At 41.1% G+C, this 27,765-nt stretch overlaps 1 protein-coding gene across 1 annotated transcript in view; it reads right to left on the reverse strand.

Annotated features, from left to right (window-relative positions):
• The window catches only part of rsph9 (radial spoke head component 9), a 51,293-nt gene extending 24,162 nt beyond the window's left edge, over positions 1 to 27,131 (reverse strand). The window contains exons 1-4 of the mRNA XM_063040633.1: positions 26,871 to 27,131; positions 19,290 to 19,449; positions 16,735 to 16,864; positions 12,148 to 12,294 (exon numbers count right to left, since the gene is read on the reverse strand). Coding sequence (XP_062896703.1) covers positions 12,148 to 12,294; positions 16,735 to 16,864; positions 19,290 to 19,449; positions 26,871 to 27,097 — 664 coding nt within the window. The 5' untranslated portion in view covers positions 27,098 to 27,131. The remainder of the gene's footprint in view (positions 1 to 12,147; positions 12,295 to 16,734; positions 16,865 to 19,289; positions 19,450 to 26,870) is intronic.
• Between the last annotated feature and the right edge of the window lie 634 nt (positions 27,132 to 27,765).

The raw sequence follows: 27,765 nt of genomic DNA on the forward strand, positions 1-27,765 counted from the left end.
TCACCAATCTGCATGCAGAATATGACCCCTCTACAACCACTCTTTACCTTCTGTGGGTAATTCTGGATCCACAAAGCAAGGTCCCTTTACTTTCTCAATAAGCCTTGCATGGGGTACCTTATCAAATGCCTTGCTGAAATCCATATACACTACATCTACTGCTCTACATTCATCAACGTGTTTCGTCACATATTCAAGAAATTCAATCAGGCTCATAAGGCATGACCTGCCTTTGACAAAGCCATGCTGACTATTCTTAATCATATTATGCCTCTCCAAATGTTCATAAATCCTGCCTCTCAGGATCTTTTTCATCAACTTATCAAACACTGAAGTAACACTCACCGGTCTATAATCTCCCGGACTAGCCCCATTCCCCTTCTTGAACAAAGGAACAACATCTGCAACCCTCCAATCCTCTGAAACTTCCCCCTTCCCCATGAAGATCATTGCCAAAGGCTCAGGAATCTCCTCCCTTGCCTCTCATAGTAGGCTGCATTACATCTTGTCCGGTCCCGGAGACTTATCCAACTTGATGCTTTCCAAAAGCTCCAGCACATCCTCTTTCTTAAAATCTAAATGCTCAAGCTTTTCAATCTGTTGTAAGTCATCCCTACAATCACCTACAGCCTCTCATAGTAGGCTGCATTACATCTCGTCCGGTCCCGGAGACTTATCCAACTTGATGCTTTCCAAAAGCTCCAGCACATCCTCTTTCTTAATATCTATATGCTCAAGCTTTTCAATCTGCTGTAAGTCATCCCTACAATCGCCAAGATCCTTTTCCTGAAGCAAAGTATTTATTAAGTACCTCAGCTATCTCCTCCGGTTCCATACACACTTTTCCACTGTCACACTTGATTGGTCCTATTCTCTCACGTCTTATCCTCTTGCTCTTCACATACTTGTAGAACGCCTTGGGGTTTTCTTTAATCCTGCTCGCCAAGGCTTTCTCATGGCCCCTTCTGGCTCTCCTAATTTTATTCTTAAGCACCTTCCTGCTAGCCTTATAATCTTCTAGATCTCTATCATTACCTAATTTTTCGAACCTTTCATAAGCTTTTCTTCTGTTCTTGACTGGATTTTCAACAGCCTTTGTACACCACAGTTCCTGTACCCTACCATCCTTTCCCTGTCTCATTGGAACATACCTATGCAGAACGCCACACAAACATCCCCTGAATATTTGCCACATTTCTGCCGTACATTTCCCTGAGAACTTCTATTACCAATTTACGCTTCCAAGTTCCTGCCTGATAGCCTCGTATTTCCCCTTACTCCAAATAAATGCTTTCCTGACTCTCCAATGCTATGGTAAAGGAGATAGAATTGTGATCACTATCTCCAAAATGCTCTCCCACTGAGAGACCTGATACCTGACCAGGTTCATTTCCCAATACCAGATCAAGTATTGTACAGCCTCTCCTCTTGTAGGCTTATCTGCATATTGTGTCAGGAAGCCTTCCCGAACACACCTAACAAACTCCACCCCATCTAAACCCCTCACTCTAGGGAGATGCCAATCAATATTTGGGAAATTACGATCTCCCACCATGACAACCCTGTTATTATTACACCTTTCCAGGATCTGTTTCCCTATCTACTCTTTGATATCCCTGTTACTATTGGGTGGTCTATAAAAAGTACCCAGTAGAGTTATTGACCCCTTCCTGTCTCTAACTTCCAGTAGACAAACCCTCCATGACTTCTGTGACACTATCTCTGATAAGCAGTACCACACCCCCAACTCTTTTGCCTTCCTCCCTGTCCTACCTGCCCAGTCACTTCTTCTTGCAGCCTATTCTGTATATTGACTATTCTCTGGATGAAAAAGTTGCCCCTCGGTTTCCTATTAAATCGTCCCCCAAACATATACACCTTATAATAACCCTGCGGTTCTTGATTCACCAGCTCTGGGAAATAGTGTACACATTCAACCCATCAATGACCCTCAAAATTTTATACTCCTCTATAAGTTCACACTCATTTTTTTTTACACTCCAATTCTCACTCAACCTCTCTCCATAACTAAGTCTTCTGAGTTCTGGCAACGTCCTCTAAAATCTCCTATGCACTCTTTCCAGCTTAAGCGTTTTCCCTACAACATGTATTACTTCAGCACTTGCTGATGGCAGTATTCTAGGCCCAACTATCTTGAGGGCACATCAATGACCTGTCTTTAAATTCAAAGTTACGCTTATTATTATATGCACAAGAACATGTCTGCACAGGTGCGATGAAAACTTGCAGCAGCATCACAGGCACCTGACATCACAAGAAATATATAAACATAAATTGTACACAACTTTTGCAAGAAAACACTGAACAAAAAAAAAATAGTTTTAGTTCCAGTGTTGTTAAACTATACTGATTAGAGTTTTGTTGATTTGTTGAAGTTCAGAATGAACCTGGTAGTAAGGGTTCCTCCACCATAAAGTCAGGGAACATATTACATAGAAAAAAAACAGCATAGGGATATGAAGCAACACATGTTGAGGACCTCAGCAAGTCAGGCAGCGTCTATGGGAAAGAGTAGACAGTCGACATTTCGGGCTGAGACCCTTCTTCAGGACTCACAGGAATGTGTCTTTCAGCCCCAATGCCAATAGAAACATGGTCTTTTATCACTCATTTCCCTACTTCACTTTTTTTTTGTAGTGATGTTTGATGATGTTCAGTTTTGTTCAAACATTAACTCCTCAGCAAATGAAGCAACCCATGCCTACATGTAGCAAGAACAGGTTTTATTTACATCACTAACTTGCTGGGCAATGACCATTTCCAATCAGAAAGGGTCTCATCATCTATCCTAACCATTCCACGGTATTATCACTGCATTTGAATTCCCCACATGAATATTCAGGGGAATCACCAGTGTCCAGAAGCTCAACCAGCTAAATAAATATCATGGTTACCATGGCAGGTTAGGGTTAGGGTTTGGTTTGCTACAGTGAGTGACTTGCATTTTCAATTCCCTTGAATTCCCATTCACAAGATACAAATTACGAGGACAATTGAATTGTCTCCACCTCGCCTGAATGACTGCATCTGGAACAATTTCAAGATGCTCAACATCAACCTGGAAAAAGAATCCCATTAATTACCCAAGTATTCATTCCCTCCACCACTAATACATAATGGCTATAGTGTATAGCATTCACAAAATGCACTGTAGTTACTCATCAAAGCTACTCTGACAACAGCTGCCCATAGCTATGACCTTTACAATGCAGGTTCCATTCCAAGATCCCTCCTTGCTGACTTTGGAATATCAACAGTCTTTCATTGCCGCTGGGTCTAAAGGCTGAAGCTCCCTCCCCAACGGCACTGTGGGAGCAACTTCAGCAGAAGAACAACAGAGTTTCAAGAAGGTGAATCAGCCCTACCTTCTCCAGAGCATTTAGAGACATGCAATAAATGCTGACAATACCTGCAATGCCCAGGTCCTAAGAATGAGGTTAAAAGTTTTAAACAGTTGGGAGAAACTGTAATATAAGTAAAAGCCTGGAACACCCAGAAGCAGCTTGCAGTTGATCAGCCAGAGAAATCTGGGATACCAGTTATTAAATAGTCTGTGAAATAAGAAATTGTTTTGGAAACATTTCCTAACAACCTGAGCTTAAAGTTGCGAAAGCAAAATAGTGTAGATGCTCAAAGTTTGAAAATGAAAATAAGAACACCGAAAATACTCAGCAGGTAAGACAGGTGTCAGAATGCAATTAAAATGTTTGAACATAATAAAAGGAATCTACAGCTGAAGGAAAGAAATTTTTTATTGACAGGGTAAACACACACACTAGCAAGTGTTGAAAGTAAGGACATTAGATATAAGGGAGGCTTCAACCTGTTTCTCTCTCCACAAATGCCTGGTTTAGCATTTTCTATTTTTAAGGATTTTGAGGAATAGAAACAGAAAGTTTCAACAAGAGAATAATGGAACTGTGGGATAGGTGATCAAGATGAATCACTGAAGCAACATGTGGCTCCAAAGACTATAAATTTCTCATAACGTAACAAGTAAGAAACTCCTTCAGGTTTAGCACTTGGACTTAAAATAGCAGAGAATTAAACATACTAGAGTCTGCAATGAAACAAAAATCAATGGTGCAATGCCTTCTATCAGCTTGATCCAGGATGAAGATGACATGAGCAAAGGGAATACTTCAGAGCAGAGCTTAAGTTACTGCAGTGACAGAAGGAGGAAACATTGAAAAAACATCTGCTTGCTCCTATCAATCACAAAGATCCAGAATTTGAGTAATTGGGAAACATTCCTCTCCAAACCCACCAGCAATGAAAAAATAAACACACACTTGCCTTCTTGGTATTCACAATGGCCACCCTAGCTCTGCCTACCAATCCTTTTACGGGAGTGATCCCATGAAATTACACGTTTTGCTTTTTAAATAATATATCCAGCAAGCATTACTTACAATCCCCTAAAAAGAGCTGGATAAACTGTGCTTCTTTTGACTGATATAAAAATCCTACAAATGCAAGGTCTGTGTGTGCTCCCAGAGGGAGACAGTACATAATGTGCCAAAGTTCAGTCGGCAGCTCCCCTGACATTTGACTGTGAACAGTTCCATTATGACTGGGTTATCTCCTGAGTAACAAAGCTGAGAATGGAGCAAAACTGTATTCAATGATTAATGAGTTCCTGTGATTTGAACTGACAATTCATGTAATTCCTGTCAGTGAATTAAAGTAAATCACTTCCACTGTCAATGACAACCCCATATATGCATCCCACAGGAATGCTCTCCTTTTAGAGTAAAAAAAATGGAAATAAAGTTTGAAATTGTGCTATGACAAGAGGATTTGCAAAAAATGTTGATTTCCATTGTTTTCGCTTTGATAAATATAAACATTACAGAAAAGTGGAAGATGCAAATAAAAAGCAACAATCTTCTCCTCCCATAAATGTTGGTTGACCCACTGAGTTCACCCAGCAGATTATTTGTTGCTCCAGATTCTAGCTTCTGCAGTTTTTTATGGCTCCTCTGCAAATAAAGGGAACTGGAAATGTGCTAATGAACAAAACATAAGTTGTGCTGTCTTCTTTTGTAGGTATCTCCTGCTTCAACAACAATCTTCATTTATGCAACACCTTCAATGTATTATAACTAACATACAATTTGAATGTTAGAGAGGAGTGAATTGGTAGTACCTCAGCTTTTGACCATTGGGAACAAAATTGATTAACCAAGGGGACGCTGTGTGCTGATTAATGGAAATATGGTACACACCTCCTTCACCAGACTGTCCATACAACCTGAGGTCTTCTTAATTCACAGGATGGACCTTATGACATCCTCAGGCAAAATTAGAGGTAGAGAACACACACAAAATGTTGGAGGAACTCAGAAGTTTCGGGCCGAAACATCAACTGTACTCTTTTCCTAGATGCTGTCTGGCCTGCTGAGTTTCTCCAGCATTTTGTGTGTTGCTCGGATTTCCAGCATCTGTGGATTTTCTCTTGTTTGTGAATAGAGATAGAGAGGTCTCTTCTATATCAGCTCTTTTTGGTGCTCAGACATGACTGTTCTGGTGACAATCTAGTTGTTCCCAAACTGGATACCATGGAGGAACTGGGAGATTCTTTCCCTACTGAAGTCGAAGAATGCAGCATTCAAATCAGGTGACCTTGACCTTTAGAAGAAATCGAGATACTCGCTTCCATAAAGCAATGAAGGTGCCAACACCAGTCCATAATGGAGGCCCAGGCCAGCCATCAGTTGTGGTTGGGCTTACTTACTATAATGGGTTACTAAACAAAGTCAGGCAATATCACCAACAACAGCACATCCATTGTCAATTACCTTAACACATTCTATGCACATTTTGAACAGAGGGGGATCGGTATGTCATCACCCACCCTGAGAGCCTCCAATGCACCTAAACCCACAGTCATCATTGTGGACATAAGATCAGTCTTTTGGAGAATGAAGTTGCGGAAAGCATATGGCTTGAATGATGTCCCTGGCATGTCCTTACATCCTGTTCTTGCTCAATCTGAGGTTCCCACCTGATTTACGAAGTCCACTATCATCTCAGTACCAAAGAAGAACAAGGTAACATGCCTTAATGACAACACCAAATGGCTCTGACATCTGCTGTCATGAAGTGTTTTGAGAGGATGGTCTTGGCACCCATTAATTCCAGCCTCTCAGATAACCTTGACCCACTGCAATTTGTTATTGCCAAAAGAGCTCTCCCTTCTCTGGCCCTAAATTCCTCTCTCGATCATTTAGATAGTAAAAACACCTATGGTAAACTATTACTTATTGACTACAGCTCCAACTTTAATACTATCATTCAAAGCAAATCCATGGCCAAGCTCCAAGACGTAACACACGACACTTTACAGCCCAATCCTTGACTTCCTGACCAACAGACTGTAAGTGGTATGAATTGTCAGCAATATCCTGGCCACTATTATCCTTGACACTGGTGCTCCAAAAGGTTGTGTCCTCAGCTCCCTGTACACTCATGACTGCGTAGCCAGATTCTGCTCTAATCTATCTACATGTCTGCAGATGATACCACTGTAGTGGGTCTTACCACAAATAACAATGATACAGAGTACAGGAAGTAGACAGAGAGCTTAGTAAACCAGCCTTCCTTTCATGGACTCTGTCTACACCTCTTGTTGCCTCAGTAAAGCAACCAGCATAATCAGATACTATCTATCCCAGACATTCTCTCTTCTCCCCTTTCCAATCAGGCAGAAGGTACAAAAGACAAAGTACATGCCACCAGGTTCCAGAACCACTTCTATTCTGCTGTCATAAGACTACTGAATGGCTCCTTAGTAAGAATAGATGGACTCTGGACTTCACAATCTACATTGTTATGACCTTACATCTTATTGTCTACATCCTCTGTAGCTGTTATACTTTATTCTGCATTTTGTTATTAACTTACTTGGTACTACCTCAGTCCACTGTGTAGTGAACTGGTCTATACGAACAGTGCAAGACAAGCTTTTCACTATACCTGTACACTAGTACATGTAACAATAATAAACCAATTCCAATTGAGGGTGAATGGACCAATGAGATTCCTCTACTATGAACTCACATGGACATGGGCCGAATAGTATTGTGTTAGAAGGTTCCCGGTTCTGTCCCATTCCAGAGCCAAGAACATGGAAATCTGGCCTTTTAGAAGTTTAATATAGAAGGATATGGGTGACTTCTAAAAAAAATCCACAGGGTGGTAATCAGTTGGAAGGGTGATGGAAATAAGAGTTAATCAGGCCTCTGAAAAAGGGAGTGGGATATTGGAGAGCTACAAAGATATAGTGGGAAAATGAAATGATGGGATGAATTACTACTAAAGCTGTCTCTAAAGAGGTGCACACTAGTTGGCTTAAAGGTAGCTAAGTCCCCTGGTCCTGATGGAATGCATCCCAGGCGACTGAAAGAAATGGCAGAACTTATAGTAGAGGCATTTGTGATAACTTACCAAAATTCCCTGGGTTCTGAGCAGGACCCAACAGACTGGAAGATAGTGAATGTCACCCTACTGCTTAAAAACAAAGGATGTAGGCAAAAGGCAAATAACTATAGGCTAGTTGGCTTAATGTCTGTAGTCAGAAAATGCTTGAAGCTATCACTTAGGAAGAAATATCATGATGTCTGGATAGAAATGGTTCCATTATGCAGATATAGCTTGTATTCATGAAGGTCCTGTTAGACAAACTTGAGTTTTTTTATGAGTGTATAATGAGCACAGTAGATAAGAGAGGATCAGGTGGATTTTCAAAAGGCATTCAATAAAGCACAACATGAAAGACTTATTCATTAAGGATGCATTTAATTGGGGGTAACGTATTAGCACGGATAAAGGATTGGTTAACCATTAGAAAGCCGAGAGTTGAGATAAATGAGGGTTTCTCTGGTTGGCAATCAGTGATGACCAGGGTACCAGAGGGGTTGGGGCAGGGCCTGCAATTGTTCACAATATACATTAATAACCTAAATGAGGGGACTGAGTTTAGCATATCTGATGCCACTAAATTGAGTGGAAAAGACGCCATGGATGAGAGCTTGCAGAGAGATATAGATAGTTTAAGTGAGTAGGCAAGGGTCCACCGATGAAAAATAATGGTGGTAAATGTGAGAACATAGAAACATAGAAAATAAGTGCAGGAGTAGGCCATTCGGCCCTTTGAGCCTGCACCGCCATTCAGTATGATCATGGCTGATCATCCAACTCAGAACCCTGTACCAGCCTTCCCCCATACACCCTGATCCCTTTAGCCACAAGGGCCATATCTAACTCCCTCTTAAATATAGCCAATGAACTGGCCTCAACTGTTTCCTGTGGCAGAGAATTCCACAGACTCACCAGTCTCTGTGTGAAGAAGTTTTTCCTAATCTCGGTCCTAAAAGGCTTCCCCTTTATCCTCAAACTGTGACCCCTCGTTCTGGACTTCCCTAACATCGGGAACAATCTTCCTGCATCTAGCCTGTCCAATCCCTTTAGGATTTTATATGTTTCAATAAGATCTCCCCTCAATCTTCTAAACTCCAACGAGTATAAGCCTATTCGATCCAGTCTTTCGTCATATGAAAGTCCTGCCATCCCAGGAATCAACTTGGTGAACCTTCTTTGTACTCCCTCTATGGCAAGGATGTCTAGGGGACCAAAACTGCACACAATACGTCCACTTTGGAAGGAAAAATAACAGATCAGATTATTATTTAAATTGTGAACGATTGCAGCATGCTGTTGTGAAGAGGGACATGGGAGTACTTGGGCATGAAATACAAAAGGTTATCAAGTGCAACAGGTTATCAAGGCGGCAAATAAAATATCAGCCTTTATTACTAGAAGGATGGAGGGAGATCATGATACTGTATACAAGGTACTGGTGAAGCCAGACCTCAAGTTCAAGTTTAATTGTCATTCAACCATACACATGAATACAGCCAAATGAAACAAAACTGGGTGCAAGGAGTTGTACCAGAGAATGATAAATGTTGTTCCTTTGTTCAAGAAAGTTAATAGGGATAATCTTAGGCATTGTAGACTAGTGAGTCTTACGTCAGTCGTGGGCAAATTAATTGAGAGGAGTTTTAGCTACAGGATTTGCTAGCATTTGGAGAAGCATAGTCTTAGTAGTAATGGTTAATGTGGCTTTATGAGAGGCATGCAATGCCTCACGAGCCTGATTGAATTTTTCAAGGAAGTGCCAAAACAAATTAATGAAGATTGAGTGGAAGTTGTGGTGCATATAGATTTTAGTAAAGCATTTGACAAGGTTCCAATGGAAGGCTCATCCAGAAAGTCATGAGACATGGATCCATGGGAATTTGGCAGAGTGGATTCAGGATTGGCTTGCCCACAGAAGGCAGAGTGTTGTAGCACATGGAGCGTATTCAGCCTGATCAATTGTGTAGTTCAGAGAGCCAGCATGGGGATGATGACTTAAAAAGACTGATTTTTATGCTGCACTAGGGGAAGAGGTGGTTGCAATGGTAGCTGCCAGTCAGGAATTTCCATTTCAAAAACATTGAAACATCATAAGTGCATCAAGATCCCAAAACACCTGAAAGAACAGGTTCCTGTTCCTTGTGCAGCCAGCTTTTGCAGCAGTTACAGCCTGGGGCTTTATATATGAAGCATTAAACTGACACAATTTCCCACCCAAACTTTGGCTCCAGCCTCCTGTACTGTTACAATGTAAGCTCGAGGAACAGTATCTTATTATCCCTCCTGTCACTTTACAGCTTGCAAGACTCAAAATCAGACTCTCTAACTTTAGATAACTTGCTCTTTCTTTCTGTTGTGTTGACACTGGCCATTTCTACCTGCCTTCCCCATCCTTTTTTTTCCACATTTGTATAATCCATCCTTAGACCAGACCATACATCACCCATACCAGAACATTAGCAACAAAATACACAGGCAAGGGACCTTAACTAACCCTTCATGGTTACATTATTCCACCTCATCAGAGAAATTTCTCATATACCATCCATTGCCCTCCTCTGTATTCTCTGCTATTGAGACAGAGCTGCCTTTCCTTCTCAGTTCTGATGGCAGATCTTGACCTGAAACATTCATCTGTTCTCTTTCTACTGATGCTCCCTAATCCACTGCGTCTTCCCAGCATTTTGATTTTACATTTCAAGCATTTGCAGTAAAACAAATCATTAAATTGATTGCTTTCTTTGATAACCTTGACTGATCCGTGGCATTAGCAATTTTGCTGGCAGATATTCTAGCAATTAGGCTTTGGAGCCCTCTTCCGCAGCACTTCCAGCATTACTGTTGACAGCAAACTTCCAGCTAGCCCATCAGTCAATGTTGCTGGGTTAAATTAGGCAACTTAGCTGTTAAATTAAAAGGCAAATAGCATAATGACCTTTATTGCTAGGGAGTTGGCATTTAAAAATAGAGTTCTATTGTTACAATTGAACAGGGAGTTGGTGAGACCACACCTGGGGTACCGTGTCCTGTTTTGCTCGCTTTATTTAATAAATGATATAATAGCACTGGAGATAATCCAGAACAGTTTCACTTGGCTAGTTCTGGGATGAGACAGTTGTCCAATCGCAAATGGCTAAAAGGGTGAGACCTGCATTCTTTGTCACTTAGAAGAGGAATGATCTTATTGAGATTCTAACAGGGGATTACAATAGAGGTGCTGAGATGTTTCCATTAGTGGGAGAGTCTCTACAAGGAGACATTCTTACAAGATAACATGGTTATTTGAAACTGAGGTGCATGGGAATTTCTTCTTGCAGAAGGGCAGTCAAGTTTATTGTCACATGTTGGAAGTATTGTGAAAAACTTGCAGCAGTGTTACAGGGACATCCTGTTCTTTTCCTTTGGAATTCTCTACCACAGAGGGCTATGAAGCATACTTAATCCGATACCTATAGTAAAGGTAGATATTTTTTGAGAAATTGGTGAGTTAAGAGCAATGTGGAACTGGCACAGGAGATGTATTGAGGCCCGGGAAAGATTTGCCTTGATCAGAAAGAATGGTGAAACAGGCTTGACTGGACAAGTGGCCCTAGCAGAGATATTTAAAACATCCTTAGCGACAGGAAAAGTACCAGAGGATTGGAGGGTAGCCAATGTTGTTCCGGTCTTTAAAAAAAGCTCTAAACATATAAGCTGGTAAGCCTGACATTAGTGGGAAAGTTATTGGAAAGGATGTAAAGCTGGTAAATGGCTCTGGCAAGCTTGAGTTATAAGGAAAGAATGAGTAGGCTGGGGTTGTTTTCCCTGTAGGATAGGATGCTGAGGGGAGATGTAATAGAAGCATATAAAATCACACAAGGCATAGATAAGGTGAATAGTCTGGGTCTTTTCTGAGGGTAGGTGAGTCTAATACTAGACAGCATAGGTTTAAGGTGAGAAGGGACTTAAGGGGCAACTTTTTTTTTTGACACAGAGGTTGGTGAGTATATGGAATGAGTTGCCAAAGGAAATGGTAGAGGCATGTACAATTACAAGGTTTAAAGGACATTTAGACTGGTACGTGGATAGGATAAGTTTAGGGAGATATGACCAAAATCAGGTATTGGGAACTAGGTCTGGCAGACACCTTGATTGACATTTTCAAGTTGGTAAGAAAGGCCTATTTCCATGCTGTATGACGCCAAATAGAAACTTCACACTAGCCCAGCATTCCAGTGGAGATGCCCTAACCTGCATAATCTTTACCTGTCCTATTAATTTCTGTAATTAAGTCACATGAGAACATATCAAAGAGCAGCAGGGCAAGCCATCTGGCCCATTATGTCTGATTTCCCATTAAGTAAGCTGGCTGGTGGCGTAGTGGCATCAGCGCCGGACTTCAGAGCGAAGGCTCCCGAGTTCGAATCCAGCCACTCCCTTGCACGCTTTCCATCCGTGCTGGGTTGAGCGTCGAGCTAGCAACTTGGCCTTGTAAAAATAAGAAAGCCTGCTAAGAAAACGCCATCATGACGGCGTCCCGATGACTCTACTTGGAGTTAAGGGCTTTCTTCTTCTTCTTCCCATTAAGTAAAGTCATAGCTGTTCCTTTGTCTCAGCACCACTTTCCTAAATTAATCCCATAACCCCTCCATTTAAGAGATCAATGATAATCTATGCTCACCATTTAATCCCCATAGCCACTGAACTCTGCAAATGGTGACCTACCTTTTAATTCGTCATCTTCAAGAGAATTGAGAAAATCAATAGACTCTTCCAAATTGGCCTGCAACAGCAATGACTTCTTCTTCAGCACAGCTGGTTTAGTAAAGTGAAGGTAGGACTTCAGCTTCCCGGCTTCAGTCACTGATAAACCTGGGATCAAATACAGTTGGGAGACAACCATCAAACCAAGGTGACGAATCTAACAAGTTGCTCCTCCAATAAATAGGCATTATATGACAGAAAATGGACCTTGAAATTTTGTAAAAGCCTTTCACACCTTCCAGGTATACAGGCAATGAATCATATTTTGAAGGACAGTGACTGCTATAATGGTAACAAGCTGCACAAACCAAATTGCAATGAAATAAATAAGCAAATAATAGAAATACAAAAAATCTGCAAAAGGTGGAAATAGAGAAACAAAATAAACAGAAAATGCTGGAAATACTCAGTAAATTAATCAGCATCTGTTGAGAGAGAATCAATACCATATGACTGTTTTCTGAGAAAATAAACAGGAGGTTGCTTAATCGAAAGATAGTGCCTCTCTTAATGTAGCATTCATTCAGGTACCTGTACTGGGGCGTTATACGACCATAAGGTATAGGAACAGAATTAGATCATTTGGGCCATCAAGTCTGCTCCATCATTTCATTATGCTTGATCCATTTTTCCTCTCAGCCCCAATCTTCTGCCTTCTTCCTGTATCCCTTCATGCACTGACAATCAAGAATCTATCAACCTCTGCCTTAAATATACATAAAGACTTGGCCTCCACAGCTGCCTGTGGCAACAAATTTCACAGATTCACGACTCTCTGGCTCAAGAAATTCCTCCACATCTCCATTCTAAAAGGACGCTCCTCTATTTTGAGGTTGAGTCCTCTGGTCTTAGGCTCTCCCACCATAGGAAACATCCTCTCCACATCCACTCTATCAAGGCCTTTCACCATTCGATAGGTTTCCATTATGTCACCACTTATTCTTCTAAATTCCAGTGAATACAGGTCCAGAGCAATCAAACACTCTTCATATGACAAGCCATTTAATTCTGGAATTATTTTTTGAACCTCTTTTGAATCCTCACTAATCTCAGCACACCTTTTCTAAGGAGCCCAAAACAGCTCACATACTCCGAGTGAGGCTTCACCAGGGCTTTATAAAATCTCATCACTACATGCTTGCTTTTATAGCCTAATCCTCTTGAAATGAATGCTAGCATTGCATATGTCTTCCTTGCCCCAGACGCAACCTACAAATTAACCTTTAGGGAATTCTGCATAAGAACTCCCAAATCCCTTTGATGCCTCAGATTTTTGTATTTTCATTCCATTTAGAAAATAGTCAACCCTTTCATTTCTTCTACCAAAGTGCATGACAATACACTTCCTGACATTGTATTACATCGGCACTTCTTTGCCTATTCTCCTAATCTAAGTCCCCTGCTTCCTCAAAACTACCTGCCCCTCTACCTATCTGCATATCATCAGCAAACTTTGCAACAAAGCCATCAATTCCATCATCTAAATCATTGGCATGTAAAACAATAATTGATTCCAACACAGACCTTTGTGGAACACCACTAGTCACTGGCAGCTAGCCAGAAAAGGCTCCCTTCATCCCCACTCTTTGCCTCCTGTCAATCAGCCACTGCTTTATCCATGCTAGATTCTTTCCTGTAATATTTGCAGCTTGTAGCTTGTTATGCAGCCTCAAGTGTGGCACCTTGTTAAAGGCCTTCTGAAAATCCAAGTACACATCAATTGATTTTCCTTTGTCTATTCTGCTTGTTATGTCTTCAATGAATTCCAACAGATTGGTCAGGCAAAATTTTCCCTTGAGGAAACCAGGTTGACTATGGTCTATTTTATCATGTGCCTCCAAGTACCCTGAAACCACATCCTTAACAATCGACTCCAACATCTTCCCTGCCACTGAGGCCGGACTAACCGACTAACTGGCCTATAGTTTCTTTTTTTCTGCCTTTCTCCCTTCTTGAAGAGTGGAGTGACATTTGCTATTTTCCAGTCTTCCAGAATCATTCCAGAATCTAGTGTTTCTTGAAAGATCATTACTAATGCCTCCACAATCTCTTCAGCCACCTCTTTAGAACCCTGGGGTGTAGTCCATCTGGTCCAGATGACTTAACCACCTTCAGACCTTTTGGTACCTCAAGAACTTTCTTTCTAGTAATGTTAAGTTCACAAACTTTATGCCCCTGACACCTGGAACATCTACCATACTGCTAATGTTTTCCATAGAGAAGACTGATGCAAAATACTTATTCAATTCATCCACCATTTCCTTGTCCCCATTACTACCTCTCCAGCATCGCTTTCCAGTGGTTCGATATCCACTCTTGCCTCTCTTTTACACTTTATGTATCAGAAGGAACTTTTGGTATCCTCTTTAATATTATTGGCTTCCTTACTTTTGTATTCTATCTCTACCTTCTTAATTACTTTTTTAGTTGTCTTCTGTTAGTATTTGAAAGCTTCCCAATCCTCTAACTTCCCACTAATTTTTGTTCTATTATATGCTGTCTCTTTGGCTTTTATGTTGGCTTTGGCTCCTCTTGTTAATCATGGTTGTGTCACCCTGCCTTTAAGACATTTCTTCCTCTTTAGGATGTATATATCCTGTGCCTTCTGAACTGCTACCTGAAACTCCAGCCATTGCTGCTCCACTGTCATCCCTGCCAGTGTTCTTCTCCCAATCAATTCCGGCCAACTCCTCTCTCATCCCTCTGTAATTTCCTTTACTCCACTGTAATACTAATACAACTGACTTTAGCTTCCCCTTCTCAAATTTCAGGGTGAATTTGATCATATGATGATCACTTGCCCCTAAGTGTTCTTTCATCTTAAGCTCGCTAATCAATTCCAGTTCATTGCACAACACCCAATCCAGAATGGCTGATCCTTAGAATACCTTATCAGAGCTAAGGGTTCAGGCCTTGAGTTGGACCTGAAACCCCAACTTTGTTACTCACTTAGCCAATGCTGATAGATAAACATGCCACAGCCTTAAAAGTCTGGTTGTACTGTATAGTGTCCAGAATGGATACACTGAAAAGTATTCACTAAATACTTGAAAAAGTATTCAGCCCCTACAACTATATTGAAGTAGAATTTTTGACCTAATCTACAAAACATTGTGCATCATGTCAAACCAAAAGAAAAATTTAAAACCTGTCAACAATTTACTAAAAATTAAAAATCAAAATTGTGAGGCTGAAAATGTATTCATCCCCTTTGTAATTACTAAACTAACTTTCCTCAGTTGCAACAAATTAACTTACCAACTCACCCAGTTTGTTGGTGTAGAAAATTGGAGCATCTCCTGTTTTCAATAAATTCATAAGAATAAATACACTCTCTCTGTAAGGTCCAATGGTATGGTAGAATTTCAACAGACCAAACCAAAATGAAGACAAAAGAGCATTCAAAACAAATCAGAGAAATTATAATAGAGACGCACAAATCTGAGGAAGGGTACAAGACTATATCAAAGCCACTCAACGTAACTCAGATCTCAGTACAGTCCATCATGAAAAAGTGGAAACAACATGAAACCACAGCCACACTGTCTAGGTCAGGCCACTTAGTTGCCACAAAAGAATGGCTCTTATAAAGGAGGCCACTATGGTGCCAACAGTCACTCTAGGTGAGCGGCCAAAGTCTGAGGCTACAAATGGATTTGAAGTTCATGGCTCCACAATCTCTAAAGCCTTGCAGAACAGGGATATTTATGGAAGAGTGGCAAGGAAGAAGCCCTGGCTAAAAAAAAACAACCTATCCTTATTCGTAACGTCTTTGCAAAGCACCACTTAGAAGATGTGGTGTAAAGATGTGGAAGCAGGTCTTGTGGTCAGATGAGACTAAAGTACTGAGCAAATGGAGGGTGAATACTTTCGAGATACTGACATTTCAGTTTTTGAATTTTTTTAGGTTTTAATGCTTCATAATTTCTTTGAACTCTGCTGTGAAAAAAGGAGCATGTGGTTAACAAATACAAAATCTCAGTCAATTTGATCAACATCTCCAGTTGTAATACTTATTTACGTGAACAAAGGGTTGAGGACTGAATACCTTTAAAAGGCACAGTAAGTAATTTACTAGGACTGAAATTTTCTGGATAATTTGCATCACTCCTTGTGCAGAAGTCACTAAATCAAACTAATGATAAGTCTGCATGAGTGGTTTTAGTTTGTTTAATCATGTACTGCAGAGTCAGGAGAATAGAGGAAAAATCCAAGGCAATGCGAACATGACATCAGGAGATCTAAATTCAAACACGATTGGAGTACTGTTAATAACTCTAGTTATGAGAGAAATGGTATTCAGTTACTGGAGACATTGTAGAAAGAAGCCAGCAAGATAACACCCAAATGAGTATACTTTCTCACTTGCTGAGTGATTCAACATTCGCTGTTCTTGCCTGTGGATGGTGATGAAGTTTTAATTGTCTTGAATCAATTTGTGTCCAACAACTTGTGTTGCAAAGATTTGTGATTTAGAGGCTCAATAATAGTTATGGAGTGTTTTTCTTTGTTCTACCAAGTGAAGCCTCAACATAAAAGAGTCTTTACCTTCAAAGCTCCTGTTCATGTGGACCTCACCTCGAGGAGTCATAATAAATGCACCCCTGGGAATGATTGCAGCTTCTCTGTTTATTAGCTCAATTGTGGATGTCAAGCGTTCTTCTTCCTTCATCTTGAACTTGAACAAAAAATTTAGATACTGTATAATTTCAAAGCTCCAAATCAACAACTATAATTTTAACCTGACCTTAACTTGTCCTTACTGAGCTGTGCTGATCTTCAACAACTAGCACAATCTTCATTCTCATTTCCCAGTCTCTCACCTCCGAGCCTACCTTTCAAGCTATGCGTCATAGCTTGAAGTACACCAATTGATTCTGAGAAGGTGCAGAAGAGTTTGACTAACACTGGAGAGTTCAATTGTGTGAACAGACTGGAGAAGCTGGGGTTTTCCTCCTTGGGAAAGTGACTTAAAGTATTTAACATAATGAAAAGTATTACAAAGAGTATCGAGGACCTGTTCCCATTGGCAGCAGAACTAAGGGGCATAGAATTATGATGATGATTGAAAAAAGGACCGAGTGGGATAAGAAGAAAAACTTTATTGCATTTGAGTGCCTAGAATTTGAAATAAATTTCTGGAGAGTTGAAGAGGGAAATTGCAGCATAAAAGATGGAAGAAAAATAATCACAAGGTTATGAGGATATGGTAGTAAAGAGGGACCAACCAAATTGCTTTTGCACAGACCATGATGAATTGAATGTGCCAATGGCTTCACTGTATGCTATATAACCTTTCAATGATTTTATGAGGCAGAAGATCACACAGTTTTGGACATTCCTTACCTATAGCCTAAGCAGCTGAGCTGCCAAACTTAGAATACTTTCCCAAAAAGATCTGTTGCGAATGTTTAGTTAAATTTTATTTGTTACATGTTCCACTCAGCCCGACTACAGAGACATATGTTGTTAACCTTACACTTTACTAAATGTTTTAAGTCATTTATAAATTCAGGAACTGAGCCCTGTACATTCAACTGTAAGTTAATTCAAAAAAAATCAGAGTTATCCTAGTACCTATCTCTGGCGAATGTCATTGCACACTTCGTTTAATTTGTAAAACAACTATTTACTGCTACCCAGTTTCCTGTTTCTTAGGCAATGATATACCCTTGTTGATACTGTCTCTCCTCTTCCGTGACTTCAATCTCAATGACACCAATTATATTGCACTCTTCATTTTGTCTTTTTTTTAAAGAAGTCCATTTATTGTACATTGCATCAGCTATACTTCCTGCGTCAAAATAAAATTTTAAAAAGTCTGCAGTTCTGAAATAAATGCAAAATCAATACTGGAAGCACACAGCAGGTCAGGTAACATCTGTAGAAAGAGAAGCAGAGTTAATTTTTCAGACGGCAGACTCTTCCTCTGAACTTCTGATGACCTCAGTGACCCCCTCCCCGATTTCATTATCAAAAAACTGTATTATTCATTCACACTAATCTAATTAAAAAGATAATAAATAGAAGCAGGAGTGGGCTACTTGGACCATCAGGCCTACTTCACCTTTGCAATGATCATGGTTGATCATCCATTTCAGGGCCTGTTCATTGTTCAATCAGTTTTGTTCACTAATTTGTAATTCTAATTTTGCAGGCTAGATCCATTTGTAACTCATGGAAATTCTTCTTCTTCTAGTTGACAAATTTTACCCTTGAGTAATCCATATCCCTTTTCCACAGCTATTCTAACTTCTATGATAATGCGATCATTATTTCCCAAATGTGCCACCACTGATACTCTCTCCGGTTGGTCCATCTCACTTCCCAAAACCAATTTACAACATATACCAATGTACAGTAAAAAAAATGTCTCCTTCCTTATTCCACTAGAATCTTTGAGTTCTCAGAAATACTTCTGGACATTTCAAAAGTTCCTCCTCCTCACTGACACTAATATTATTATTACTCCAATCTACATTAGTCTTGTTAAAGCTGCCCATTATCATCACCCTTATGGCTTTTCACCTCTGTTACTTCCTGTAAAATTGTCTTTAATTGCTTTTACTCTTTAGTGGCCAAGAAAATACATTCAGTAATGTAATCAGATCTCTGTTGCATATGCACTCCAGTCATATAGATTCTGTACTGATTGTTACAGAATCTTCTCTCTTAGCATTGCAGTATTCTCCTTATGCCAGCCAACCTTCTTAAATTTCCTGAACATCTGGCATCCATGAACATTTAGTAATTGCTATTAAAAAACAGGTCTCTGGTTGTTGTCACAACATCACAATCACCTATAACTCTTCAACCTTATTTAACATACATTATACATTTACATATAAGCATCATAAACCTATCCTATCCTTTCTTGTGCCCTTCATTATCCAATTCACTCTATACCTGTACTACCTCTTGCACTTGAGATCCCTCTCTCAAACATTTGTGCAGCATTTTTCTGCTTTTCAGTGCTAAATTCGAGCCTTCATGTCCTTGGCAAGTAAATCTGTGGCATCCCTCTGCCACTGTTATCCTTAGTGCCTTTACTTTTCAGCAATTTCCATCGATTATAAACATTTGCTTCTGGTCAGAAGTCTTACATCAATGTCCTGATCAGTCTGTTCTTCATTGACCTTCTTAACTACTGTTTTCTCGTATTCATGAGAAGGGTCACCCATGAAGCGACCTTTAATGAGCATAGATCTCACTATCATTTCATCTGTGGCTGGGGGAAGTAGCTTCCAGTCCATGCAGTTAAAACTGTAAAAAAAAAACAAAACAGTCAACAGATGTTATTTTAATCGTATTGTGGAGGAGGGTCACTAACTAAGAGCAACGTTACTGAAGAAGTAGTGAATTTGTGGTATTTATTGACACAGATGCCTGTGGAAGCCAAGCTATTTGGTATTTTTAAAATGGAGGTTAATAGGTTCTTAATTAGTATGGGTGTTAAAGGTTATGGAGAGAAGGAGAATGGGATTGAGAGATAAAATAAATCTGTCATGCTCAAATGGTGGAGCTGACTTGATGGGCTGAAAAGCCTAATTCTATGTCTTACAGTTTTATGGACAAGGCAGATCTCACAAAGAAGGCTGCATTCAAAATACTTTTACTGTGTTTATATGGGTGATAAGAGACCTGCTACATATTTACAGGATTCACAATATTCCATGTTAGAATTGCATACCCTTGTATAGCAATCCATCATCTCCCTTCTCCACCAATCACTGCCATTCTGAATCTTTGCCCTGGGCAATACAATCCCACTGCTAGGAAATGTCTTCGCATTTATCGTTTATAAGACAAGCATGCACTAAACACAGAAAAACAGTAAATTGCTAAGATCAATTAATTGCATTATCTGTATACTTTGGATAAGATTAGGGGCTAGATTAGCCTTATTAAAAGCTTTAAAAATAACCACAAAAATAGTACAAAATAATTCTAAAAAATGGTAAAATATCAAATGAACACAGGAATTTTATATGAGGCTACAATTTTACAAATAAAAATAACATTTTCAATGAGATCTATCTACATTCCAGAGTGGGACAGTATGCAAGATTTTGAAACAGTACAAGTAAAAACACTGAGTGTTGCTTTCTTATTAAATCACTGGAGTCTCATATTATGCATAATAGTCAAAATTAATGTGAAGTTTTCAAGCATGGATAGAAGCTGAGGATTGTTGGTGAAAGGGAAAAAGCAGACAAAGGCATGATGGCAGGAGCCAAGAATGAGGTGGTGGTGTATAGAATAGGGAGGAGGAGCCTATGTAAAAAAAAGGGGACAATTAATTCAGAATGAACAGAAAGAAGAAAGAAGAGCGAGGGCTGATGGTAGGTCTCATCTGGATCTATCAGTCTCTCTTTAGTCTGCCTCCAGCATATCCTTAGGTTGTGTTGGTTGTTAACGCAAATGACACATTTTACTGTATATGTGATAAAAAAATCTGAATCAATTTTATACCTTTTTGATAAACTTCCACCTCTTATAAACAATCCTCTTTTTGGCGTAATGTAATAATCTGATTTTGCACTTCCACTGCATCACAGGCCTGCAAATGATACAGAACTCTGGAATGACGTAGAATGGTAGCAAACAGAGTGAAAATAGGCATACTGGTGAATTGGGCAATCACAGATTAGATTTAATGCGGAGCAATGTGAAATATCTCCTATTGGAAGAAAGAACGCAACAGGAAATAAGTAAATAGGATAATTTTAAAGCAGGCAGGGCAAGTTGAAAAGTCTGTTTATGAACAAAGTATCTGGAATCATGGCTGAGTAAGTCTTCCTGACAGTGCATTGGGCTTTGTCAAGATTGTACAATGTGCTTATCAGCAGAATTCTTCACCATGCGCAGTGACCCCTTTCACATGTTCATGATACACTACAACTCTTTCCTCTGGCCTCTTGTCCTTTACCAATCACATATTGCTCATACGGCACAGCCACCTCACTTTTCCCGTTTTCCCTTACCACTCTAATTAACATACGGGATGGTGTACACTAGATACATGTTGGTTTAGTCTTCATCACCATTAAAATAGATAATGAAAGGGTATAGAGGGAGGAAATTAAAACAAGATGAAAAAAGGTACTAAAATCCATTATAGCATTCAGGACGTGACAGTAGGGCACTTAGAAGATCAAAAGGCAATAAAGCAGAGTCAACATGTTTTTATGATAGGAAATATTGTATACTTGACGATATAGGGTATAACAAACAGGGTGATGAAAGAGAAACAAGTTAATGCAAGGTATTTGGATTTCCATAAACTATTTGATAAGGTGCTGCAGAAAAGGTTATTGCATGAGATAAGAGTTCATGGGGTTGATAATAATACACTAATATGGATAGGTAAATAGCTAACAACCGATTGGGTGCTACAGATATCAGTGAAACTCATAAGCTATAATTATTGACTTAGATCAAGGAACCTAGTACACTGCAGTCAAATTTGCTGATGATATTCAGATGGGCGGTTTAGCAAGTCATGAAGAGAGCACAAATAAACTGTACAGAGATATAGACAGATTATGTGTGTGGTTAAGAAGTTGTCAGATGAAGTATGATGTGGGAAAATTCAAATATTGAAAAACAAATTATTGTTTAAACAAAGTTGCAGTACAAAAGGTTTAAAAAAAACACAAAAGATAGCATTTAGGTCGGGCAAGTAATTAGGAAGGTTAATAAATGGTGGACTTAATCGAAGGCATATGGAGTATAATACTAATAGACTTTGATGCAACTTTAGAGGGTGCTGATGAAACAGTAGCTGGAGTGCTGCGCAGCACTCTATGTCTATATTGATTGCAGTACTGTGCAGACGCAACAGGAGTGTTCCTGTGCAGGTCCAACAAAGATTTTCGACAGGAAATCCAGTCTCTATAAAGGAGAGGCACTGCTGAGCAGAACGGTCATCATGGGAGCGGCCGGCATTGCAGTAGTCTGAGGCAGAGTAGCAAGGCTTTGGCTCAACGGGGCTTCGACAAGAACAGGTGAAGGCAAGGTAAGTAGGTAAGTTCATTCCTTATTTCTTATTTGAATCTTGAGAGGATAGTGGGTATGTCTTCAGAGTCACTGTTTTGCTCTGCATGTCAAATGTGGGATTTCCAGGAGACTTCCAGCATCCCTGATGGCCACATCTGCACCAGGTACATCAAGATACAGCTCCTTAGAGACTGTGTTAGGGAACTGGATCTGCAGCTTGATGGCCTTTGGATTGTTAGGGAAAGTGTAGCAGTGACAGACAGGAGCTACAGGGAGGTAGTCACCCCAAGGCTACAGCAGACAGATAAATGGGTGACGGTCAGGAGAGAGAAGGCAGAACATCAGATGGTGGAGAGCACCTCTATGGTCGTCCACCTCTACAATGTACTCAATTTTGAGTGCTGTTGGAAGCGATGACCTACCTGGGGGAAGCAACAGCAGCCATGCCTCTGGCACTGAGTCTGGCCCTGTGGCTCAGTAGGGTAGGGAACTGAAGAGGATGGCAGCAATAACAGGGGACTTTATAGTCAGGGGGACAGACAGGCAATTCTGTGGATACAAAGAGGAAACACAGATGGTAGTTTGCCTCCAGGTCCCAGGGTCCAAGATGTTTCTGGACACATCCATGATATCCTGAAAAGGGAAGGAGAGCAGCCAGAAGACCTAGTACAAATTGGTACCAATGACATAGGAAGAAAAAGGGAGGAGGTCCTGAAAAACGAATATAGGGAGTTAGGAAGGAAGCTGAGAAGCAGGACCTCAGGGTACTAATCTTGGGACTGCTGCCTGTGCCACAATGAAAGCATGGCTGGAGAATTGGAGCAGGGAGCAGGAATTCAGATTTCTGGATAATTGGGACCTCTTCTGGGGCAGGTGGGACATGTACAAAAAGAACAGGTTGCACTTAAATCCGAGGGGACCAATATTCTTGAGAACAGATTTACTAGAGCTGTTGGGATTGGTTTAAACTAGTATGACAGGATGATAGAGCTGAGGATGAGTCAGCAGATTTACAAGTAGATGATGGATGTAACATGAACATAAGGAAGGACAAGCCAGTGATTGAGTACAAATGCAGACAGAGCAAAGAGTTAAATTGTCTCACAGAGGCAAAATCAAAAGGGCAAAGAATGCAGGACTGAAGGTGCTGTATTTAAATGGATGTAACATTCAAAATAAGGGGGACAAACTCGTGGTACAATTAGAGATTGGTCGGTATGACGTAGTGGGCATCACTGAGTCGTCGTGGAAAGAAGGCCATAGTTGGGAGCTTAACATCAAAGGATCAAGAGGACAGGCAGGAAGGCATAGGCGGTGGTAAGAGATGACATCTTTAGATAGAGGTGACATAGGGTCAGAGAACGTTGAATCTTTGTCGGTGGAGTTAAGAAATTGCAAGGATAAAAAAAACATTACGGAAATCATATATGGGACTGCAAATAGTAGCCAAGATGTGGGATTGAGATTGAGATTGCAAAGGGAGCTGGAAAAGGCATGTAATAAGGGTAATGATACAATTGTACTGGGGGACTTCAATATGCAAGGAGATTGGGAAAATCGGGTTGGTATCGAATTGCAAGATAGGGAATTTTTTGAATGCATACAAGATGGCTTTTTAGAGCAGCTTGTGCTTGAGCCTACTTGGGGAAAAGTTAGTTTCAATTGGGTGTTGTGTAATATCCTAGAACTTATTAGCGAGCTTAACGTAAAGGAATCCTTAGGAGGCAGTGATCATAATGTGATTGAATTCATCCTGCAATTTGAGAGGGAGAAGCATAGCTCACATGTACCAGTATCACAATAGAATAAAGGGAATTACAGAGGCATGAGAGAGAAGCTTGCCCAGGTGGATTGGAGGAGGATACTGACGGGGATGATGGCAGAGCAGAGATAGCTGCAGTTTCTGGAAATAGTTCACAACGCGCAGGATAGATATGTCCCACAGAGGAAGAAGTTATCAAATGGCAGGGGTAGGCAACTGTGCCTGACAAAGGAGCTTAAGGACTGCATAAAAGCCAAGGAAAGGGCATATAAGGTAGAAAAAATGAGTGGGAAGTTGGATGATTGAGAAGCTTTTAAAATCCAACAAAATGCAACTTAAAAAGCTATAAATAGGGAAAAGATGAAATCTGAGGGCAGACTAGCCAATAATATAAAGCCGGATACCAATAGTTTTTTTCAGTTATATAAAGAGTAAAACGGAGATGAGAGTTGATATTGGACTGCTGGAAAATGACACTGGTGAGGTCATAATGGGGGACAAAGAAATGGCAGATTAACTTAATGGGTACTTTGCATCTGTCTTCACTCTAGAAGACACTAGCAGTGTGCCAGAAGTCCGTGAGTGTCAGGAAGCAGGAGTGAATGCCATTGCTATTACAAAGGAAAAAGTGCTAGACAAACTCAAAGGTCTTAAGGTGGATAAGTCACCTGGGCCAAATGGACTACATCCCAGCCTGAAAGAGGTTCCGGAAGAGATAACAGATGCATTGGTCATGCTCTTCAAGAATCACTTGATTCTGTCATGATTCCAGAGGACTGAAAGTTTGCAAATGTCACTCCACTCTTTAAGAACAGAGTAAGGCAAAAGAAAGAAAATTATAGGCCAGTTAACCTAACCTCAGTGGTTGGGAAAGTGTTGGAGTCTATTATTAGATGAGCTTTCAAGGTACTTGGAGACTAATGATATAAATAAGTCAAAGTCAGCATGGTTTCTATGAAGGGAAATCTTGCCTGACTAATCTGTTAGAGTTCTTCGAGGAAGTAACAAGCAGGGTGACAAAGAAGCAGCAGTGGATGTCATTTACTTGGATTTTCAGAAGGCATTTGATAAGGTGCCTGACAAGGTAAAATCCTATGGCGTTACAGAAAAGATACTGGCTTGGATAGCAGAATGGCTGGCAGACAGGAGGCAGCGAATGGGAATAAAAGGGGCCTTTTCTGGTTGGCTGCCAGTGACTAGAGGTGTTCCTCAGGGGTCAGTTTTGGGACTGCTACTTTTCACATTGTTTGTCAATGATTTAGATAATGAAATTGATGGCTTTGTGGCAGAGTTTGCAGATGATACAAAGATAAGTGCAGGGGTAGGCAGTGTTGAGGAAGCAATGCAACTGCAGTAGAACTCAGACAAATAGAAAAATGAGCAAAAAAGTGGCAGATGGTTGGGAAAAGGATGATAATGCATTTTGGTATAGGCACAATAGTGCAGACTATTATCTAAATGGGGAGAATGTTCAAACTTCAGAGATGCAGTGGGACTTTGGAATACTTGTATAAGACTCCCAGAAGATTAATTTACAGGACGTGTCTGTAGTAAAGAAGGCAAATGCAATGTTGGCATGATTCCAAGAATGAAGGGGTTAACATATGAGGAGCGTTTGGCAGATTTTGGGCCTGTACTCAATGGAAATTAGAAGAATGCAGTGGTGGGGGTGACCCCATTGAAACCTACCAAATGTTGAGAGGACTTGACTGGGTGGCTTTGGAGAGGATGTTTCCTCTGGTGGGGGTATCCAGAACTAGAGGGCAGAGTCTCAAAATTGAGGGGTGACCCTTTAGAACAGAGGCAAGGAGGAATTTTTTTAGCCAGAGAGTAGTGAATCTCTGGAATGCTCGGCCACAGACTGCGGTAGAGGCCACGTCTGTGCGTACTTGTACGGTGGAAGGTAATCATTTCCTGATTGGTCAGGGCACCAAAGGATATGACGAGAAGGCAGGTGTATGGGGTTGAGTGGGATCCAGGGTTTTATGCTATTTTATGGACAGCTGCAATTCTATTGTGACCTAAGCTGCCTTTCCTGTTTTGCACTTTGTTCAAACATTTTAAAAAATATTGTTTTTGTTATTTGTTGTGCACTTGTTGCTTGTGGCTTCCTTTCAGCATTTACTACTGGTAGTCACCAATGTCCCTCCTGAAGGTAATCAAGAAGTTGTGGAGAAAACAGTGGAGAAGTCTGCCATTACTGTCTATTTCCCTCTCATTTCCACTGCAACTTTTCTTTTTATAGGACAAGGTGGTAGATTTGTGTTTAACACCCAACTTGGAGGATTGGGGTATTTATTTCATCTGCATCTCCTACTCCACAGACCAATCTGATGAAAACCCCTCCCAGCCCTCCTGGGCAATCATTCAAAAATGCACACTGTTACACCACAGCAAGGCAGAGACACCAGGTGACAAGCCAGCCAACCAATTACCTGGCTTAATATCATCCTCCATTGCTACCTCATTGAAAGGACAGTATTGCTGTCTCCAGTACTCCAGCTGCCTGGTGTAATGTCACCCTCCCCCATTAACTAGTTTAATGGTCAGTGTTGCTGTCATGCAGATAATTTCATCACATCAGTTAAATTATTAACTGACTTATTGGCCCAGCACCCCAATATCAGCTTTGTTCAGAGCTGCTCCATTCAATATCCTCAACCACCCCCATCCACTGTTCTCAGACATCATTCCCGCCTCATCAACCATCCTCATCCCCACATTCTGCACCCAGCCACTGTCTTCAGCTCCTACCCATGTACCATCTTCACACCCCATCCTCACCCCAGTCACTCTCCTCTGCCCCCATTCCCTGCCCCATCCACCTTCACACCCCATAGTCACCCACCATCCTATCCCAGCCCCATCCACCGTTCTCACCCCTCAACCCATCCGCAATCCTTATTCCTCCCCCTCTGGTTACCTATAAAGGGTTTTCCTGCTCTTAAGCTCATTCAGATCGACACCGTGTATGATGAAGTAGTCGGCGCTCAGGCCCAGCACCTTGCCCCAGAAGTAAACCTGGTGGAACTTGTAGTTTCTGCGGACAAGCTCCAGCGAGACCTGAAGTGCAGCTTTATGTTCGGGGCTCAGCACTAGTCCCTGACTTGATACATAGTCCAGGTGCTGCTGCAGGTTGTCGGCCTGCATGACTGCGTCGCTCCGAGGCTCCAATTTACCGTAGTGTCCCAGGCCTGGTTACCGGGGCAACCACTGCTCCGCGCTGGCGTCGCTTCCTTGGTTACTGTTGTCAGGCAGGATGAGAACACAGAATACTCTGCAGATGCTGGGGTCAAAGCAACACTCGCAACACGCTGGAGGAACTCCGCAGGTCGGGCAGCATCCGTGGAAACGATCAGTCAACGTTTCGGGACGGAACCCTTCGTCAGGACTGTAGGGGGATGGGGCAGAGGCCCTATAAAGAAGGTGGGGGGAGGGTGGGAAGGAGAAGGCTGGTAGGTTCCAGGTGAAAAACCAGTGAAGAAGGAATAGGGGAAAACACAATGGGTAGTAGAAGGAGGCGGAACCATGAGGGAGGTGATAGGCAGCTGGGGGAGGGGGCAGAGTGAAACTGGGATAGGGGAAAGGAGGGGGAGGGAATTACCGGAAGTTGGAGTATTCTATGTTCATACCAAGGGGCTGGAGACTACCCAGACGGTATATGAGGTGTTGCTCCTCCAGCCTGAGTTTAGCCTCATGTAGAGGAGGCCATGTATGGACATATCTGAATGGGAATGGGAAGCAGAGCTGAAGTGGGTGGCAACCGGGAGATCCTGTCTGTTGTGGCGGATGGAGCGGAGGTGTTCGACGAAGCGTTC

The sequence above is a fragment of the Mobula hypostoma genome, chromosome 2, assembly GCF_963921235.1.
Source record: "Mobula hypostoma chromosome 2, sMobHyp1.1, whole genome shotgun sequence".
Taxonomy (NCBI): domain Eukaryota; kingdom Metazoa; phylum Chordata; class Chondrichthyes; order Myliobatiformes; family Myliobatidae; genus Mobula; species Mobula hypostoma.